The following is a 20661-nucleotide window of genomic DNA, read 5'->3' as shown; positions in this document are numbered from 1 at the left end:
GTATTGAGTTAATATTTTTGTTCCGTGTGTTGAGGAAGTTGAATAGAGTCCTGATGCAGTCCACTCATGCGGTAATAGGAGTGACATTCCAATGTTTGTACATTATTTGTGTCGTTTTAAATTTATTACGTCTTTTTTTTTTGTGTGTGTGTGTGCTTCTTGTCTTTCTGATGTTGTGGTGATGTCTTCTATCTGTTTTTTTTTTCAGTTTCTATTCATTGCTTAATATTGTTTTTTTACTTCTTTTTTATTGTTGGTGTAGATACGGATTGTAGAAGTCGTGTGGTTGGTCTGCCTGAATGCGTGCGCTGTTTGGCGGTTTTGTCTTTGTTGTTGGTAACGATGTGCCGCAAGAGGTGCTTTCTCTAGTCGTTGCTTGTGGGGGTCGAGTGTGCAGGGAACTCACAGCTGCCACTACGCATGGCTTAGTTGTTGGACCTGAGTGCGGGGATTCTATTGATGTTGAACAATTACGCGGCCTGCGGATTCCAATACTTCGAACTCATTGGATACGTGCGTGTGTAGCTGCTTTACGTATTTTGCCGATGAAAGGAGCAGCTGCTGCGTTCGACCCTTTTCTTTTTGATTCTTTATTGTTTACAACTACGATGATGCGATGTGACCTGAAGGATCGTGTTGCTGCTCTTATTATTTTTTTGGGAGGTTCCTATTCTCCTCATCTTACCATCAGCACTGATGTAGTGCTGGTTGGAGATGATGCGGTGGAGTCAATTAGTGGGAGTGATTGCGTTGTTGACGTTTCGCTTGTTGATAAGTCGCATCGTGGTCCCGCGAAACCTTTGGGTGCTGCAAATGCGGGCGTTAAGCGTGGTGTGCGTAGCTCAAAGTTAAAGCTGGCCGCAAGTCGCTCAATTCCATGTGTGAATTTGGTTTGGTTACAAAAGTGTATTTCCACTGGAGAGGTGCATCTTCCCGTGACTGGGGGGTTGTGATGGTGCCTAGGGCCATTATTTATTATTTTTTTTACATTAGATATTACCATAGATCTTTTAATTGTGCATTCTGTTTCGTACGTTTTATTAAGTTTCTTTTTCATTTCGTAAGCTGGTGTTCTGTTTTGAACATGTACTTTGCGGCACAAAGATTATCGTTGAAGAAAGTGTGTTTTGTACTTTTCGTTAAGTTATTATTCTTGTTGAGAGCTTAGCGACGCGTATCGTACAGAAAGTTTGCTAACTTTTCCACCACTGGTGTTGATGAATGGAGCAGCCGGGCTTGTTTGCACAGGGGGTGTGATGTTGACGTGTGCCTAGATATTAGATTGTGGATTTTCCTAGAAAAGAGAAAGGTTTGTATGCGGTGGAAGTGTCTGATGCGCGGTTTCGACCAGCGGGCCGACATTTAACAGAAGAGATTCTTCAGAGCTATTTATTCCCGATTGAAGAGTTTCAGTTGTTTTATTTCTTTTTTAAAGTTTCATCTCTCTTTTTCTTCAGTGTGCGGTTCCCTTCTTCTCAGTTGACTTTCGGTGACTCTGTTTCATTGCGCCCTTCTCGGTTATGTTGCTTCGTGCATATCCGTTGTTTCTTTTTTCTCCCCTTCTCTTGTCATCTTGCTTTGACTAGTTTCATTCACAGGAAGGTTGATAATCGTCTCCACCCCGTTTTTTTTTTGTGTTACTCATCATTTCGGAGGGGAATTGCTCATGTAACGGTGTCTCCGTTTAAAAGCGCTTCTTTTTTTTTAAAAAAAACTCTACATTTCCTTTTTGTATTGAATGTTGTCGTTGGTTTCAACTGCCTTTCTCTTCTGTATTGCTGGGGACTTTTATTCGTTTGTGAACTTTTTTTTTGTTTTCGGGCCCGTTTAGAAGGAAAGAAAAAAGGGAACTATATTTCTGTGTAGGCAGACGGGCGGGCTCACCACCGCAGATTGAGGCCGCGGTGATTGGGACTTGGCAAGCACCCTAAGGAAAGGCTGTCAACAAAATAGTTGTAATAAAGCCGAAACATTTGTGTGTGTGCGTGAGAGAAGGGGGGGGGGAAACAGAAGAGGAGGCACTTAGAACAATAGTAAAAGCATCGTAGGGGAAACGGGTGAGGGGTTTGTGATAACAGGACGCCGGCAACCAATTGATAATGTCGACCGCGCCTCCCAATCTGTTTAGCACAGTGGCAGCCTACATGGACGCGATTCTCCCCGCAGACAACGCAATGAAGGTTTTGCTGGTGGACGAAGCCACCCTTCATATAATCTCCATGGTGCGCTCGCAGACATTTTTACTCAGCAGGGGTGTGTTTCTTGTAGCGCGCGTCGATAACCACTCGCAACGAAAGTGCATGGGGAACATGCGCTGTGTTGTGTTTATCCGACCGCAAGTTCTTAGTGTTAATGCGGTATGTGATGAACTCCGCAATCCAAAGTATGAGAGCTATGCCATTTACTTCAGTGCAGCAGCTCCATCAGAGCTACTCGATTCCTTAGCTTGCGCTGATGTGAGGGGTGTCGTGAGGTCAGTCTGCGAGGTGTTCTGCGACTTTGTTACACTGAATGCCGATGCGTTTGTCACCGCTGCCCCTGTTCCCAATGTGTTGCTACCTGGATTTATGAACTCTGGGTCCTTGAAACGTGTGGCTGAGGGCATTGCGTCCACCTTTGTGGCTCACCGACGGCGCCCATACGTGCGTTATGATCAGCGGAGTGCTTTCGCTCGGAGCCTGGCAACGGTGCTCAATGATGTTCTAGGAGAAAACATTGAACTGTATGATTACAAGAGCAAGGATACCGTGTTGTTGATACTGGACCGGAACAGTGATGCCCTTACGCCTCTCATTACGCCATGGACGTACCAATCCATGCTCAACGAGCACGTAGGCCTTCAGTACAACCGACTACACTTCTCTGCTGCTACGTCTCAGAACAATCAGGAACAAAAAGGGAGCGAAGAGGGGGAGGGAGAGTACGTGTTTTCACCAAATGATGATTCCTTTTTTGCCGCGAATATGTTTGCAAACTGGGGGGATCTGTGCCAGAACGTAAAGGAATTTGTCGACAAATGCAAATCAACGATCAATATTGATCGGAATACGGCCACAATGGATGAAATAAAGGATTACGTGCAACGGATTTCACACACTAAGAGCATGGCGGGCTCAGTGGAAAAGCACGCTACAGTTGTAACGCACCTTTCATCAGAGATTAAGAAGCGTGGACTGCTCGAAACATCGCTTCTCGAGCAACACATGATCGTTGCTAATGACCCAACGGGGCATTGGAACCGCCTCCAGGATTTTGTTTGCCAGCGCAACCGCGGCAGTGGCGACGGTGTGGCGACTGTCACCGACATCGTCCGCTTATGCTTGATTTATCACCTGAAGTATGAAAAACCCCACCAACCATCGCGTGTGATAGAGGTGCTAAGGGGCCTAGGGGCAAACTACGGAGATCTATTGCGCAAACTACGCCAGTACAACGGTGACAGGCCGACTGAAGAGCTCTTTGGTGCCACTGGCGTCATAGCAACAATAGTTAAAAGCTTTGTTGATTCGGAGAATATTTATACACAGCACGAGGCAGTGTTGAAACGAACGCTACTGCAACTCTTCAGCGGTCGGCTACCCGTAGAGCAGTATCCGTATCTCGGCCCCTCTTCACCTGGGAACGCTGGTGCATCTTGTTTTCACCAGCCTCAGCAACCGTTCACGTTCAAACCGAAGGAAGTGATTGTTTTTATGTGCGGTGGATATACTTATTCCGAGGCGGCGGTAATTAATGCTATTAACACGGGTTCAGCATATACCGGCTCAGCCGCAAGTAGTCTTCCACAAGGTCCTGTGCACGCCTGCATCGGTGGGACTGGAGTCCTTAACAGTGAAACCTTCCTGAGCCTGCTAGCAGCGCACGCATGATGTGCCGCCCTCGCCTGTTTTGGCGGGGACATTGCGCCTCCGCATGGTGGTATGAATAAACGAAACCAAAATACGGTGCGCGGGGGGGGGGCGCAAAACGGTGGGGATATGTTTTTGGTGAGCAAGCTGTCAGCTACAATCCTTGCTTTTGTTTTCCTTTCACGATCTATACAAGAATAAAATCCTTCAGTAACCGGATGCTGACTTGCGTTGATGGTGTGTACGTGCATAGCACCTTCACTGTTTAATGGGTCATACCCCTTACCGTATCATATATATCCACCTTGTCCTTCCTGCTCCTTTCTCTTATGCGTTTCCATTCTGTCTTGTTGCTTCTGCTGCTGTTGACATCTCAACGTTTGGTCAGAGGGAGTAACTTACCCTCCAGCATCGTTGGTTGAGGTGGCGTACGCATGCCTTCAACGTCCTCAACAGCAATTTTGGTTGCGCCCAGGGGACCCACTGTGCGTGAGAAGGGTGATCAAATCCCATCATTAGTCGAGCTTCTTTTGGAGTTATCAAGTTCTGTAAGTGGCGATTTTGCTAGTGGATTCCAACGCGGCTGCCCCGCAGCAGCTTTGGGCACAGGGAACGTAACTTGTGTGAGTGCGGCCCATCCTTCCTCTACCTCCTCGGATGGTTCGTGGAGTAACTCAGTGCGCGTGCCGCGCAAGCGACGCCGACACGTGCTGGATGCATTCTTCGATACGGCCGCCTGTTGCCCGACATCGTCGCCCGCGCCCCTTCGCCGCCGCATACGTGAGCTATTCCGTAACGCGAAGCAGAATGTTCTTCACACAGCGAAAACCCACGCCTCCATGCTGGAGCTGCTTTGCTCTCTAATTGCCCCCTGTGTTGTGCGTAACTGCAGTGCGCCGAATGGAACGGACGATAGGGAGCTTTCGGAAGCAGAATTGATGCTGTATATCGTCCTTCGGACAAGCATTGCCGCCGCGCCCACGTGGCAGAAACCGCCCGTCGTTCCGCGCTGCTGGTTGTCATCGTCAATAACGGCAATCGTGGAGCGGTCAGTTGAGATACAACAAGCTCTGTGCTGGTCCTGTGACCCCGACCCCGTCGTGACTGCAGTTTTGGGTATAAATGCTGTTGAACACAGGCGTTTGGCACTAAGCTCATTTAATTTCTCCCAGTGGTTGAATGATTTGCCCTGTCACGTTGACGGTGTGAGGGGCGCTGCCGCTTCGTCGCCTAGTGAAGGCTCAAGGTTAACAGGATTCAGTCGTTATAGCAAGACTCACTGCTCTTGGGTTGCGGTGGAGAGTGAAGATGTGCGGCGGCTGTTTGAAAGGAAGCGGACGCACGTAATGGCTAGCGAGGAAGGGCCGGCAGCCTGCCAGTATGGGTGGTTAATGGAGGGTTCAAGCGCGTGTGGAACATCCCCACTGGATGTCGCTTCCCGTAGTATTGCAGACGATTTAACCAGTTCGTGTTTTTCGCTGTTCCGTGAGGTTTACCCGTCTCACTCACCCTTCTGTTCCCTCCTGTACGTCGCACTTCACAGGAGTGTTATTGGGCGGCAGGACCCTTACTTGCTGTTGTCCTTACGGCAAGAAAACTCGGATTACAAAGATTCACCTACGAACTCATTGTCACCTCCATTCAGGTCTCCACTACTACCGCGCGTGTTTGCTACACCAGGGGCGCCTTCCTCATCCTTTCCCTGCATCACGGTGAGCGCGGAGTTTCTTTGCTCGGTTCGTTGCAGCAAAGGATGCAAGGATCTGGGGGGTAAGGCTTCTCAGTCGTCAATCACCGACGGCACCGAAGCGTTTGAAGCCGCAAGCACGGTTTGCTCCAGGGGTGTCATGGCCATGTTGCAGTGGAGTTGTCGCTGTGGAACATTGTTCCTCCGACTCCTTCACCTTTGCGACGTTGCCGAACGTCCGGAGTTTCGAGTGGCCCTTGGATTGTACGGCAGGAGTGCCATCACCGCCTTACGCAGATTGCTTTTCCATTTGCAGCGCCTCGTGGTGGACATCTCTGAACGACCCGGAGGTCCACGCGGCGTATCATTTTCGGAGCTAGTGCTGGCGAGTCAACGCCTCCGTCCCGTGGTGGAGGATGTAATAACGCTGAGTGATATCTTTCACGTGCATGCCGAGGCTGCATGGGATCCCGATACTGCCATTAGGGAAATTTCGTCAGCCACACTACTTTCGGCACTTCATGGGCACTACCAGCGGCGGCTAACAAACAAACTCGGATGCGGTACCAGTCCTGGCGTCTCACGGGCGCAACCGGACGTTGTTGGGAATGTGTTCATCTCTGTGCTACAGCCACTGCACAAAACGCTGTGGATGTGGATTTGTAGGGGTGAGTTGCACGACCCCTTCGATGAGTTCTTTGTTGTTGCGTCGGCTGGTGCTCCGGGTTTGAGCTACTCTGTGGATGTCTCACCCCAGAGACTCCCTAGTTTCATTTCAGTGGAGGCTGCGCACAAAATTCTACATGCCGGCATTAGCCTCCGTGCTCTCCGTATTGCCACGCTTCATATCCAGGAGTGTGTGGAAAAAAACCAAAGGGGTCAACGGGGGTTGGTTGAGGATGTTGACGCTGCTGCCATGCTTCGGAGTAAGGTGGAAGATGCGGCTCGCATCAAAGGCTTCCTTCAAGACTTCATGAAGGCGCTTACTGGTTATCAGCGCTCTAAAGAGCTTTTGTCAACCCCAATGGTAGATTTGTTGCTGAAAGAAGGTGAGCTGCCGTACTGGCACACTTTTTATCGTGCCTGCAGTGGGATATTACTTCCCTCTTGTGGCGACGTGGCGAGCGATGAAGCTAAAAATGATGAACCCGAGAACGGCACCGCTGGTTGGGAGGGATCTTCTCTGGTGGTGCTCGAGGAGTCCCAACAGCCAGGTGAAGTTGGACCTAGCGGCTCATTTGGATCATCGGACCAAAGATCGGTGAGCGTCGTTGGTGTAGAGGTCGTATCAATGAGTGCAAGCGTGTCGCACTCGACCGGGGCTGCGTCGCCGCCACAGGGAACAATGTCGGTGGATACAACTTTTGCTACTGGAGCCGTAGGCAAAGGGGAAACGGGTGCGTCAACGACTCAGGCAACGTTGTGTCGTGAGTACGAATTGGGGTTGCTCCACCGCCAAACGAGGCAGCGGTTACAACAGTGGAAGGCACAGCGACAGTCCCTTAACTTATCTCGTGCCTCCGCCATATCAAGAACCGTTGATGAGCTGGCCGACTTCTATGAAAATGCGAGAAGGATCGGACCACTACGTTGTGGGGCTCCTGGCAGGTGGACTGAGGAGGAAAGTATCGGGATGGATGAGGGTGCCCCTGACCACAACATACTTTATAGGATCGTGGAGCCCTTGCGACAGGTCCCCCTGATAAACGTCGAAGAGGATGGTGCTGTGGACAACCTTACAATCGCTTCCCCACTCTGCAACGTCTCCGCTGGCGAAAGTGGTACAGTCTCGGTTTCATGTTCTCTGACATCACTGGGTTGTGCGTCCAAGTCGAGGTTACCGCCCCGACGTAGCAGCCGCGGTGAAGTTATCGTAGGAGCGTCTTCTACCGGCTTCGGCCACTTGAGTGGATGTGGTTCTGTCCGTGGTGGAGGTGAAGCGGCGGTTGTGGCGGCATCCGATCCGTTTGTGCACTCACCGGAGATGTATGTTGTGGCTGATATCAATGATGATGAGTACCTGATGAAACGCGCGGGGCCCCACGTCACCGACACAAGTGCAGCGGATGAGTTAATTGCTCTTCTTGATGCGAAGGAAGCGACGATTCGAAACTATGATATCTCAAGCGAAGAGTACCAGCGAGGGTGCGAGGCAGCGGCGCTAGAAATTCTCCGGTCTGTGGAACGGTGTGATGGTGGCAGCGTTGCAGGTGCCGGCCGCATTATCAGCAATGTTTGGTGGACTGACCCAACAGATTGTGAAGAAGATGCTGCATATTTACAAAACAGTTATGAGGAAGGCAAAGATGGCCCCACTGTGGCTGACATCCCGTCGTTAAGTGCGTCACCAAACACCGCAAAGACCCTCACAGAGAGACAGGCAAAAAATTTGCTGCATTGTTCACATTACTATCTTTCACTTGGTCACTTTACAGCAAACTATTTGACGCACAAAGCAGTCCAAATATTGTTATTGGAGCCTTACGGTATTCTTTACAGGATGACGCGCCAATTTCTTGATGTTTGCCTCTTGCAGAGTAGTCGTGTCGCGGACCGCATAACCGGATTGTGGCAGCAGGTGATGCGGGGGTCACTTGAAAAGGGACATTTTAACGCGCTCGGGGCATTGGCGACTTTGAACAATGCCTTTGTGGAAGAATGGGAGCATTGTGTACCCTACGGGAGCGATACCATACAGCTAAGAGTGGGTCTTGCTCCCGTCGGTGTTGAGAGGAACAGGAAGAGAGCCGTCGACGAGGTTGAAAGTGAGGTTGAAGGATGTAAGGATGAAGGCACAAGCGGAGAGTTAGTCCTCAGCGGCACAACGTTTCGTAGGCGGGCACGGAATCCATCAACATCACGATCCCCAAAAGCTGACCGGAACGAAGAAGGTACCGGCAAAGGAGTGACGTCGGTTTTGGTACCGGATAATCCCTTTGACTTCATTTCCCGACTGTGTTTGTTCCAGGAGAGAGCAGACGTCAGCTTGTGGCCTATTCCGGAGAATGCAGTGTCTGCGTATGGTGATCTTTTCAGCACCCTGCTTTTCTGGAGCTCCGTGTCACAACTCATCACACGCGTATGGTGTATCGGCATTAAATCAGATACACCGGAAGTGTTTTTCTTCTGTAATGCATCGCGTTCGGTGCTAAATGCTGTGTCTCAACACGTATGGTACCTCGTCAGTGGCCGCGCCCGTGAGTACTGGTTGTCACTGAGGTGTGGTTCAAGCACTATTTACGCCTATAGAAGAATAGAAGATTTCACCACTGGCCACGCTGCCTTCCTGGAATACTGCTCCTTCGCCGCTATGCTAACTCCTATCTTTGCGAGTGCTAGGCGGCATGTGTATGAAATGGTTCAACAGTTAGAGGAGGTAGAGCGACTGCTTCTCCTTGTCGTAGAGAGGAGGACAGTTGCACAAACTGCACAGGAAGAACATCTCCAGCCGGATTCCAACTCCCCTTCTGTGGAGGTGATTGGAAAAGGACAGTCCAACAAGAACAAGCAAAAAGTGAAAAGCAAAAGCAAGAAAACAACAAAGAAGGCTGGTCCAGTAGCTGATCGTCACTCAGAACCCCAACCTGGAAGTCCGAAGAAACCCAGGGAACGTCTCAAGGAAGGGTCAAAAGCCCCCCATGAAGTGAATACTAAAACGTACCCAGTGGATTATCGGCGGAAGGTACGTGATACCATCCGCAGGCGCCTTCGCTCCTTCGCAGAGACGACGGGGGCACTAATAGAGGGTCTGTGCTTCGCGCGGGACAGCATTGCAGATACGGGACAGAAGGATGTGAAAGTGACTGAAGATGAGGAGGAAGAGGAAGAGGGACTTCGGGGTAACGCGCAGGCGGTGGCGCGCGCCACCGCGTTGACATCTCTAATCCGAGTGCTGGAGTCGATGTACGCTTCGACAAACAATAGAATTTAGTCGCTGAAGATGAACACAGGAAAGGCTGAAGGAGGATTATTTTCATTCGTCCTTGCTTCGCCGGTCTTCCCATCCAGCCATTGGGGACACATTTTCTGGTCGTTTTGGGGCCTCTTACCAGTTGCCATGCACTTTCTTTTTTTTTTTTTCACTGCTGTCTTTTGTCTGCGTTGATTGCTACAGATCATTGTATAGTTCATCTGAGTGAGGTGCCGCGTTTGTTCGTTTGTTTTCTTGATGGGATGTGTAAAGGGTGTTCCATATCACCTCCCTGAGCCCCTGTTCGTCCAGTGGAAGGGGCTACTCGAAGAATGTGGGTCTTTCTCTCGATCTTCCATTAAATTATGCCAGCACAATGCCATTGTCATTTTTACTCCCCTTTATTCTCTCAGTTCTTTCTTTTTTTTCCCACAGGTAAGTCATTGGCTCCCGTGATTAGCAGCAAGCTGCCGGGGCGGAGGTCATGTCCAATTTGCAGAAGATAAATGACATCGAGGCAGAGATCGCGCGGACGCAGAAGAACAAAGCGACGATGGCGCATCTTTGCCAACTGAAGGCCCGTCTTGCACAGCTGAAGCGCGAACTCATCGCCTCTGAGTCAAAGAAAGGAGGCGCAAAGGGTGAAGGTTTTGATGTGCAGAAGACTGGAGACGCCCGCATCGGTTTCATCGGGTTCCCTTCCGTGGGGAAGTCTACTCTTCTCACTAAACTCACATCCACACATTCCGAAGTGGCAGCGTACGAGTTCACTACGCTCACTTGTGTGCCCGGTGTTGTGAGCTATCGCGGTGCGAAGCTTCAAATGCTTGATTTACCAGGAATTATTGAGGGTGCTAAGGATGGTAAAGGTCGAGGTCGACAAGTTATTGCTGTTGCACGTACCTGCTCCCTTATTCTTATTGTGCTTGACATCGCGAAACCGCTTCAGCACAAACTTATCATTGAGCGTGAGCTTGATGGATTCGGCATCCGCCTGAACAAGAAACCACCCAACATCGATATCCGGAAGAAGGACCGTGGTGGTATTAGCATCTCTTCTACATGTCCATTAACCCACCTTGACAATGAAACCATTAAAACGATACTTGGTGAGTATCGCATGAGTAACGCGGACGTTATGTTGCGCGGGGATTATACGGCAGATGAATTAATTGACGCGATTGAGGGAAACCGTATTTATATTCCTTGTATTTATGTTCTTAACAAAATCGATCAGATCAGTATAGAGGAGCTTGATATTGTCTCCCGCATCCCACACAACTGCCCCATCAGTGCACACCACTCGTGGAACATCGATGGACTTTTGGAGTGTATATGGGACCACCTGAACTTCATTCGTCTCTACACGAAACCGCGTGGGCAGGTGCCCGACTACGACGAGCCGGTTATCCTCAAAAAGGCGCCACAACCCACGGTGGAGCGGTTTTGCCTGCGGTTGCATCGCCAGATGATGAAGAGTTTCAAGCACGCGTGGGTTTGGGGAGCCAGCGTGAAGCATCAACCGCAACGCGTAGGGAAGGACCATCTTCTTGAGGATGAGGATGTGGTGCAGGTTGTGAAGAAGGTTTAGGAGTTTCATTGGTTGTGTGAATGTGGAGAGGACGGAGGGATAACGAAAGGGCACAGCGAAGTTGCCATTCGAACTCTGAAGGTACGGAGAGCAAACACTCTTTCTGTTTTATCCCTCCACCTGCTTGTTTACTTGTTTGGGTACTTGTCTGTCTGTCTGTGTGTGTGTGTGTGTGTGTGTGTGAAGGCGATGCGTGACTGGAATGTATTTTCCTAAACACTACTCGGTTATTACGGTTACATACAAAATGCTGAAAAAGAAATATATACATCAACAGGGAAGTAAACAATAATAAAAATAAAGGTGATGAAGGGTGGGAGAAAGAAAAAAAATAGGAGCACTGTCCTCACGAGGCTAGTTTAGTGCTCTTACCTTTTCTTTCCTTGTTTACGTATTATTCGTGGCTGGTGTAAAAAGAAGTAAAAAAAAGAACAAAGGAAGAGGACAGCAACTGCAGCTACCCTGCAAGCGAAGGAGCGCATCCGGCATCCCGCGACCGGTGAGTGTGCGCGGGTCGTTGTTTCGTGTTAATGTTTTCATTACTTTAGCCTGGGTTGAGCCAAATTTCTTTACTTTTTTTCTTTCCTTTTCTTCCCTTTGGTTAGCCCTCCCACGCGCTGGGATCGTTTCGGGGTGTCATTATCGACGCTAACCATACATCGTTCAGTCTCCCGGGAAGTTATAGGTTTTTGAATAGACAAAAAAACATATCAACAGAAGCAAGTGTTTAAAAGAGCAAACAAAAGAAGAGGGTCGAAAGGTGCTGAGGTGTAAGGAAGATTGTGTGTTTTTTTCACTCTTTTCTTCCGAAATACCATCGTCCCTCTTGTTTTATTTTTAAATATCCAACGGATTTCAACGCACCGTGTGTGTGCGCGCGTACTGGTGCTATACACGAGCTACATAGATAAACGCCGTGTCGCGCCGCGCTCCGCAATCGACTTTTTAACATGTTGCCCCCTCCCCACCCGAGGGAAGATGAAGATTTGACTCGACAAAGACATTCTCCAGCGCATATCATCGTTTTTGTGGGTCCAAGTGGCTGCGGAAAGTCAACACTAGCAGATGAGATTATGAAAAGGTGGCCGAACCGGTTCGCCTTTAGTGTCAGTCACACAACTCGCAAGCCGCGTAAGAACGAAGTGAATGGGAAACACTACCACTTTGTTTCTAAGGAAAAGTTTCTTCAACTGCTTGCCGACGGTTTGTTTGCCGAGCACAGTAAAAGCTTCACAAAAGCGAAGCGAAACACAAGTGACGATTGCGGGCCGCGGGGTTCTGGCGCTGAGGAGGACGACGAAGACACAGTCTACTACGGGACCTCAAAGATGGCGCTCCACGATGTTCTTTCCAACGGACGAATTGTTCTGATGGATACAGACATCAGTGGGGCTATTAAGATAAAGAGATACTGCGATGAGATTAACACACAACTTACGGGCAAGACTGAGCAATCCGTCGTGCAGTCGAATGCGGGTGTTATACGACGGTTGCAGTTGCACCTTATCTTTGTTAAATGCCCAAACCTGGAGGTGGGGGAGCAACGGTTGCGCAACCGGGGAACGGAGACTTTGACGTCGCTTCAACGTCGCTTCCTGTCAAATAGGCAGTGTATTCAGTGGTACAATGCACACACCGGTTTCTTTAACCTCACGTTGGTTAATGATACACTGGAACGATGTCTAGAAGATCTTTTTTCCTACGTGAGTGGAAAGATACTTTGCTCACCGAGCAGTAAGTTGTGAATAGCAAAGGGGGGAGTGTTTGTTTGTCGTGTTTAGTTGTCTGCGTTGTTATCATGTGGAAGAGTGAGCGAATATCACCTTTGAGGGGAGGGATAACGATGACTCACATTTCAATATTTCTTATCCGAGTATTCAATGTAATTTCCTGCGAAATGGTGGGTTGGAGGCGGAAACCAATGTCTAATTTTCTTCGTTTAAGACGTAATGATTTAAGTGGACAGAGGGGAGCGATTGGAGTTTTCGACTATATATATATATATGCTTGTTCGTGTATGTGAGCGTATAAGCACGAGGAATCGTCATAATGAGGGTGAAAGCTGGTTACCTAATTCCCATCCCTCCTCTTAATTGTGCATATAAAAATTAACCATGGCGGAGAGGGGTGCCGCATAATGACGTTAATTTCAATACCGTTGGTTACGGCATCGCTTTGACCCCGTGGCATAGGAGCTTATTTGCCGGACCGTGTTTTAACAATGGGGAGCTGGGGTGTCCACTCAGAAGTTGGCGGGGTAACAACTTTGCAATCTGCGTATTTCGTATTCTTCCCTCTGGGAGAAGGAAAGAAGGGGCCGTTTGGACTTCTGTTTTTTTTTCTGTATATCCGCTCTGGTTCGCTGCTGTTCTGCACGCCATGCTTTAAGCCTCGAGGGGCTGTATATTTTTCGCGGTTCATCATTTTCTTGTTTTCATTTTCTCGTCGTTTTGATTTTTTTTCTACTATCGCCTGCCTCCAAAGAAATCGTGTGAGTGGGCTGTATCCCGTACGTTCCACTTAAGTTTCTTCCCTCTTCATTTTGGATCTCTTCATATTGCTGTTTGTCCAATACTCTCCTCTTGGCACACATCCATCTCTTCGAACTAGCTGTTCACGTATTACGGTACGTATTCACAAAGTAAAATAAAATAAACTACGCAAATTACCCCCGTCTATGGGTTCGACGTCGTCCGCTTGTAGGAGACTGGAAACGGCATGCAGGACCGGTGAGAATGTAGCCGATGCCGTTGAGGCATTCCGAACGGATCTCCAGGAAAAAATAGAGCAGAATGACGAGCAAGCCAGTGGAGACATGATAAAGGAAGCCATGAAGGAAGCTGTTTTGCCACATCGGTGCGATTCTGCTGCATTGGCCGTTGGCGCGGAGTTGCTAAAGTTTCTTGCACACTTCGATCACAAGCGAGACCGAAAAGCACTGGATGCTATTCATGAAATGAACGCTGCCTTCATGACTATTCCTGAAAGTGAAATGACGTCGGGGTGGCGCAACGCTCAGGTAAATTTTCTTACCTCAGCGTTTCAGGCATGGATCCAAGGTGGAGGGCCAATTGTCATACGGGAGGAGTGCAGGGACACCGACATCGAACAAGAAGGAATAGTGTATATAAATGAAGAACTCTGCAGCGTTTTTCTACGTTTTTCTAGGTGGGATAAAACACTCACTACTGGTAATCGCAGTCACGCCCTGGCTGCTTCGGCCTACAAAATTAGTCACCAATGCGGGACCAAGCTGGAACTCGTTGCAGCTGCTGTTGAGGAGGTACAAAGCCTACTAAAGGAAGAAGAGAAGCCATTCCTTATCGCTCGCACAGTTTATGGCGTGTTGGCAGCAACTTCTGAAAACCCGAAAATATCATCGCAGTATGCACTAAAGTTGGCGGGGCAACTGCTGCGGGCGGATGCGTTGACCGCGGGCCCTTCCGCGATTTCTAGTTTCCTTCACGATATTCTGAAAATACTAGAGATAAAAGCATTGGCGTTGCAGGCAGATCGGGAGGCGGAGCTCTGTAAGGTAGTGGAAGTTCTCTGTAGGGTATACAAACGGAGCCTCATGTTGTTGGGTGACCTGAATTGGGTTGAACTAGTGAAACAATTTTAACTGTAGTGTTGAAAATTTGGACAAGTGAGTTTGATTGTGGAGTTCGCTGTGATACACTCTTCGGAGAGAAGGCAGAGGATAATAGAGCAATTCCACACACTAGGTTGATTTGCCTGTGGTGCAAACTATATGCCGTTGCTTTCTATTGACATTGTTCCCTACGAAGCACAATTTTTTTGTCATTTCTTTATTATCTTTCATGTTTTGCTGCACTTTACTGCTGTCAAGCTATCGGGGGTTTGAAACTATCCTTTGAGTTGGCCTTAGGTGGGAATATTCGGACTCACCCCACACCTCAAGCGAGGGTCTTGTCCTTCCAGTTGCCTTTTGGTAACGACAAACGAACATGTGTATCTTGGCGTGAGAGGAGTTCACAGTTATGGATACATTTTTGTTCCACTCATTTTGCTCCTTCCTTCCGTTGTTTTTATCGCTGTGGGACTTCCCTAACCCTAACCCTCAATAGGTATGGAAAAGAAAGGATCGGGAAGGGGTGCCGGTGCGCGGGAGAGCAAATCATCCGCTGTTGCAGCAACTTGCAAGCACCAACACCCCTTGCCACCCTCGAAACCCGGTGGTGTTGAGGGAACAGGTGCCGTTGAGACGGGAACCATCAAGGAGGAAGTGGCTTCACGTGATAAGATACGGGAACGCCGCAACTGGCTCATTTATGAGCTTTACGTCCGACAGGAATACAGTCAGTGCTGTGCAGTTATTGATGCACAGTTGGCGGAGTGTAATGGCACATGCGAGTATGCTTTGTTCGTAAAGGGGTTGCTTACGAGGCGGAGTGGCGACTTGACGATATCATTCCAACATTTTCAGAAGGCGTTGACTCTTAATCCCGGGAGTCCCGCTTGTCTGCAACAGCTCGCTCAAACCTCCCTTCTGCTTGGCAAGTTTTATGAAGCGATCGAAAGTTTCCAGAGGGCTGAGGAGGCACGTGCAGCACGGGGTTTTAGGAAAGACTGGTCACTGCAATATGGAGTAGGTCTTTGCTACGAGTATATGAGGGAGTACCGGAAGGCAGAAGAGGCCTTTGTGAGCTCCATGCAGATACAGCGATTTGACTGCACAGTGCTGCGATTGAGTAAAGTTCTTGTATTACAGAAGCAGCACTCGCGCGCTATTAGTTTGCTTGAAGAAGCTGTCTTAGGATCTCCTGACAATCCCGATATGCTAACGGTACTGGGTTTGCTTTATCTACGGGTAGACAGACCCGCAAAAGCCTTCAACTACTTGGGAAGATGCCTAATCTTGAACTCGTCCGACTCTAGGGCAACCATGGCGGCTGCGAGCATTATGCAAGAGAATGGAGAGTTTGGTGTGGCGCTAAACAAGTACCGAGTGGCCGTGCCAAAGCTTCCATCCTCTGCTTGCCTATGGAGCAATATTGGGATGTGTTTCTTTGGTCAGAAGAACATGCACGCGGCCGTCGCATGCCTGCGGAGGGCAGCCTCTTTGTCTCCATTTGAGTGGCGTATCGCATACAACCTAGGTCTCGTATTTTTACACCTCAAGCAGTACGCTTCCGCTTTTCACTACCTTTCTGCATCGACTCACTTGCACGGGAAGTATGCGTTGGCCTTCATGCACATTGGTGTCTGCCTTGCGCTAATGAGCGACTCGGACAATGCCTGTGCAGCGTATAATCGCGCGATTTCCATACAAGACGATCCACTTATTAGATTGAACTACTGCATCACTCTCGTTCACTGCGGGAAGGATGCAGAGGCTCGTGATCAGTTAGATAAGTTCATACAGATGAGGGAGCGAGGAAAGGAAAATTCTCAGCAGCATCCACAGCTAGATGTGGGACCAGTCGTTCCAAGGGCGTTAACCCTCCTTACGGCAAAGCTACGCAAATGATGAACGTAGGTGACTGCAAGTACAGTGGCGGTATGTGCGTGTGATTGGGAGAGCTATTCTCATTCGCTGGTGGTGGCACTGAAGAAAGGATCAATGGGGAAGAAGGAAACGGATGTCATACCATGGAGTTTAGGTGATGTGGCAAAGGTAAAGGACATACGTCTGTTTGCTTGAGCAGGTCCTCGCGCACGTTGTCGTGCCCGTGAAGCCATCCAGGAAGAATTTCACGCGCGTATAGATACACAACCATATATCCCTACTGGAGGATTATAAAAGCATGTTTAGGCTTATACGGGTGAAACGAAGTGAGGAGTGTGGCGGGGCAAAACGCAACTGCCTCCCAAACCCTAGTTTATTCCTTTTTTTAAACTGTCATCCTGTACCCTCTTCCACATACATAAACTGTTGTTTTCTTTTTGAATGGAACCGGTCGTTGTCGTGCAGCACAATAATTCGCTCGTTTACTGGAATATCTTTTGCTTTCCACATTACAACGGTGCAAGTGGCGGGAATCAACTAGTAAGGTCTTGTTGAAAAGTTGGAGAGGGATAGGGAACAACGAAAGGCGATTCGTCAAAGGATGGAGCCACTGGAAAAGCTACAGAGTGAAATCGACCGTCTCAAAAGGGAGATTGCAGTGTTATCGTGTGCAGAAGACGAAGAGGCCCTCCGTGACATTTATGATGAGTTTCGTATGGATATTAAAGAGCACTACAGCAACTCTATTGGGGTGTATGTCTTGAAGTGCTTCACCGTGCCAATTATTGTGGGTATCTGTGTTTTCCTATTTTGGCTCTCGTACGAAAACATTCGCTCGTGGTGGATGCGGAAGTCCGTGACAAAGGGGCTGAACAACATCTCTATTGTTGCGGATGAAATATCAGAACGCAAACTAACGCAGGCGGCGTGGAGGTCCACGCGCCGGCGTGTCTGCTTTTTCGTAGTGATCAAATGTTTTATTGCCGTCACCTGTATTTTCTTCTTTGTTGGAATGCGTTTCCTCATGGAGGCATCAGTACGTGTTTGGTTGAGAAATGTACTTGTACCATCCATGGAAGAAAACGTGACGGCCTACGATAGCCCAGTGGGTACTAGCAACGATTTCAATCCCATGTCGGGAATCAGATATGAAGTCCACAACTTCCTGGCGTCTCTGCTTGGCCTTGACTGGGTAAGAGATTTGCAAAGCGTGTATCTGTTTTATCTTTTTGGACCCGGCCTCTTGGCTTTCGGCCTCGGTGTTATGCGCTCTGCTGCGATTGATATGATGGCACTTGGCGAGAAATTCAGTTTGCCGTTGGATACACTCAAGATGTACCGCACGAAGAAGAAGGAGGTGTACGATCTGCAGATGCAAAAGCGTGTGGAGGAAGTGATGACCAAATTATATGCACTTGCCGATCCCTCTATCCCGTTGCTAGAGGAGGACAAGCGCGTGGACGACGAGGAGGAAATGCCGGGCGAGTAGTTGCAGCCGCACTTATTTTTGTTTGGTGTTTCTCCGTTGTAGTTTGTTTGTTTTGTTTGTTTGTAGAATCCCTTCACGGTGAAAATGTACTCATCAGCGGCTGTCCATAAGTAAATAATGTGATATGTGCTCCTACACGGACGCGACAAGTTGTCGCTATTTTGGCTTTGTTCCTTCTTCTTTCATTTATGGATGCTGACGAGCGGTGTGGGAGAAGTGAGTGAAGAGCAATCGCATGGGGGGAAAAAAGGGAACTGATGTATGCGGTTGGTAGAGGTGGATGTAAACGAGTGGAGTGGCCGTTTCTGTGTTCCAAAAAAAAAGTTACCGTAAGAAAAGTTTTGGTTTGTGCGCTGTGTTTTATCGTATGGGGCCCAACGGATAAATTCCTACCAACTGGTACTGCGCAGTGCGAAAGAAGCATTCCTTTTCTCTTTTGTTTCATTGTAAAAAAAAAAAAAGAAACGAATTTACGTCAAGTTGTGTGTGTGTGTTTCTGTGTGCGTGCTTATTTGTTTTATATTCTTTCCTCTGTGGTACAGCTTTCTTTGCCTCCCTCTTGACGTTACGCTCGGGAGAGAAAAGGACTCCTTTCTTCCACAGCGTTTCCGGCGGTACCTTCCCTCATACATGAAGCAGGTAAATTTTATGTACCGACGGCCGGGTGCGGGTCGTGGTGATATACCTCTGACCAGTAATGTGTTGTTATTGCGTTTGTTTTATTTTACTTTGTTTATTTGCTTCCCCCATTTAACTTCCTCTTTTCTTTTCTTTTCTTTTTACACCATCCATGCTTCTTTTTCATTTCATTCTTATGCAAAAATTCCCTCGACAAGGGCTGTAGTAACATTCGCGATCTCGAGATTTAAAGCTTAATGAGGCTAATAGCTGCAGATGATATTATTTCTTTCGGTCAGTCTGTGTGCTAAGCTTTCGAGGAGGGGATATCGACAGAAAGTTATGCCTACATGGGTTTCTTGTGTTATATACATGTTTAATTGGGCGATGTGCATGTTAAGATACTTCACCTTTACGCAGTTAATGAAATAAGAGGAACTGTGGTGATAATATTGCTGGTTTGGTGCCACGTTCCTATAGTCACTGGCGGCCGAATGCTGTGGAATGTTAAAACTCCGTTTGTGTAAGCGTACGTGTGTTTGTATTCGACTCTTAATGTGGTATCCAGAGTAACACAAATGCATAAAGGGTGTGGTGTGCAATTTGTTGCAGCACTATTACTTTCCTCTGCAACGAGGAGATGTCAACGTAAAATAAATAAATAAAATAGTAAGACTAGATGCTAGCACACTACCACTAACAGTGTGCTTGGCGCACCGTTTCACACCCTTACAACTTTCTGGGTTTCTGATATTTCTTGCGCTTCTCTAAACTTTTTCTTTTGTGGAGAAGAGTGCCTTTGCACAACCAAAAGTGTGTGCGAAGGAGGGTCTAGTGGTGAAACGGCATAAACAGGTCGTAGCGGAGGAAGGGAAGGATAATTTGCGCTAAACTGTGGAAAGGGTAACATGAATCGTACGGGTGGGTCGGTATATGCACATGCGCTATCGCAGTTTGCTGTTTGCAGACAGCCATGGAATGAATATATTGGCCTTCTCACAAAGCAGGACTCTACACCTTACCACACAGAACCGCAAGAAAAACCAGCATACAGGGGTCGCAAGCAAGGGCGGGAGGGATGGCTTTTTGGGCAGCAGGTGCAACTGCACTATCACCGCTTTCCCGACGAACAACTCATCACAAATCTCTCTCGTTGGCGCACCGGTGAGACGGTAGGAGATATTGCCATGCAACAGTTCCGCAATGCACAACCATTCGACATTGAAGATAAGGACCCACAAGGGGTGCAGAGACCATCACCTGAAGTTTATATGAAGCTTAACTACAAGAATCCCGCCACCATATCTCGTTTCTTAACTAGGACGGGTCACATGTACCCGGCTGACATTCTTCCACTCAACCCTGAGGCTGTAGTAAAGCTTCGCGTAGCGAAGGCGCAGGCCATTCGCATTGGCCTCTACCCACGCTTTGGAAACCCTTTCTGGTTTCGCTCGCAAAAATTCAGACCGAAGGCGTACCAGGAGAATTATGACCCGACGACGTACTCCACAAAGCGCACCGTTGAACATTTTGCGTATAACTGGGTCCAAACCGACCGCATACGGCGCTATTTTAGGGAACTTGAGGCTGTGCACACGAGCGGTTCTGCCAGTGCCCGTGGCAGTGGTGGTGGCACAACGGCAGAGCACAAGCAGCAGGATCAGTTTTACTCGCCCGAGAATCAACCGATTTCTCTGCATCGGAATAATATATCGTACATGGAGGATGTTGGGCGCTCAGTGAAGAATCCAACCGTACCGGGACTCATGTCGACAAAAGGTATGAAGAAGAAGTTCCACAATCTGTATTCCTCAACATCGACGAAGCGCATGGGTTTCTCGAACCCGACACTGGGTATCAAGAAGGTGTAAAGGAGGTCTTATCCGCCTGTGTTTACACAGCTTTCGTCAAAACTCCTCCTATTTGATTATTTTCTGTTTGTTGAAATGATTACGTTTGGTGTCTTCATGCTGTATACCTATATATATATAAATATATATTCTTTTTATAGTGACTGCTCCGGCTCTGTCAATCGTATTTGCCCATTT

General features: G+C 48.4%; 9 protein-coding genes across 9 annotated transcripts; all 9 read left to right on the top strand.

Moving 5' to 3' along the window:
* Positions 1-299: 299 nt before the first annotated feature.
* Positions 300-953, top strand: TEOVI_000270500 (BRCA1 C Terminus (BRCT) domain containing protein, putative; the record flags this gene model as incomplete). The annotated part of the gene is made up of 1 exon (XM_067225739.1): positions 300-953. One exon carries the CDS (start codon positions 300-302, stop codon positions 951-953), a length of 654 nt encoding a protein of 217 aa, XP_067081840.1.
* A 1146-nt stretch (positions 954-2099) lies between these two features.
* On the top strand, positions 2100-3869 carry TEOVI_000270400 (vacuolar protein sorting-associated protein 45, putative; the record flags this gene model as incomplete). The annotated part of the gene is made up of 1 exon (XM_067225738.1): positions 2100-3869. One exon carries the CDS (start codon positions 2100-2102, stop codon positions 3867-3869), a length of 1770 nt encoding a protein of 589 aa, XP_067081839.1.
* Positions 3870-4282: 413 nt separating this feature from the next.
* Positions 4283-9466, top strand: TEOVI_000270300 (Spc97 / Spc98 family, putative; the record flags this gene model as incomplete). The annotated part of the gene is made up of 1 exon (XM_067225737.1): positions 4283-9466. The coding sequence occupies one exon, from the start codon at positions 4283-4285 to the stop codon at positions 9464-9466; it is 5184 nt and encodes a 1727-aa protein (XP_067081838.1).
* Positions 9467-9929: 463 nt separating this feature from the next.
* On the top strand, positions 9930-11036 carry TEOVI_000270200 (developmentally regulated GTP-binding protein, putative; the record flags this gene model as incomplete). Its single annotated transcript, XM_067225736.1, has 1 exon — positions 9930-11036. The coding sequence occupies one exon, from the start codon at positions 9930-9932 to the stop codon at positions 11034-11036; it is 1107 nt and encodes a 368-aa protein (XP_067081837.1).
* A 950-nt stretch (positions 11037-11986) lies between these two features.
* On the top strand, positions 11987-12781 carry TEOVI_000270100 (guanylate kinase, putative; the record flags this gene model as incomplete). The annotated part of the gene is made up of 1 exon (XM_067225735.1): positions 11987-12781. The coding sequence occupies one exon, from the start codon at positions 11987-11989 to the stop codon at positions 12779-12781; it is 795 nt and encodes a 264-aa protein (XP_067081836.1).
* A 932-nt stretch (positions 12782-13713) lies between these two features.
* On the top strand, positions 13714-14658 carry TEOVI_000270000 (uncharacterized protein; the record flags this gene model as incomplete). The annotated part of the gene is made up of 1 exon (XM_067225734.1): positions 13714-14658. The coding sequence occupies one exon, from the start codon at positions 13714-13716 to the stop codon at positions 14656-14658; it is 945 nt and encodes a 314-aa protein (XP_067081835.1).
* A 468-nt stretch (positions 14659-15126) lies between these two features.
* Positions 15127-16527, top strand: TEOVI_000269900 (Bardet-Biedl syndrome 4 protein, putative; the record flags this gene model as incomplete). Its single annotated transcript, XM_067225733.1, has 1 exon — positions 15127-16527. One exon carries the CDS (start codon positions 15127-15129, stop codon positions 16525-16527), a length of 1401 nt encoding a protein of 466 aa, XP_067081834.1.
* A 580-nt stretch (positions 16528-17107) lies between these two features.
* TEOVI_000269800 (uncharacterized protein) lies at positions 17108-17995 on the top strand (the record flags this gene model as incomplete). Its single annotated transcript, XM_067225732.1, has 1 exon — positions 17108-17995. One exon carries the CDS (start codon positions 17108-17110, stop codon positions 17993-17995), a length of 888 nt encoding a protein of 295 aa, XP_067081833.1.
* Positions 17996-19521: 1526 nt separating this feature from the next.
* Positions 19522-20484, top strand: TEOVI_000269700 (Mitochondrial ribosomal protein S18, putative; the record flags this gene model as incomplete). The annotated part of the gene is made up of 1 exon (XM_067225731.1): positions 19522-20484. The coding sequence occupies one exon, from the start codon at positions 19522-19524 to the stop codon at positions 20482-20484; it is 963 nt and encodes a 320-aa protein (XP_067081832.1).
* Between the last annotated feature and the right edge of the window lie 177 nt (positions 20485-20661).

Source organism: Trypanosoma equiperdum, assembly GCF_001457755.1.
Source record: "Trypanosoma equiperdum strain OVI genome assembly, contig: ctg_593, whole genome shotgun sequence".
NCBI lineage: Eukaryota > Euglenozoa > Kinetoplastea > Trypanosomatida > Trypanosomatidae > Trypanosoma > Trypanosoma equiperdum.
Note: the sequence above shows the minus strand (reverse complement) of the source record. Positions and strands in the feature narration are given on the sequence as shown.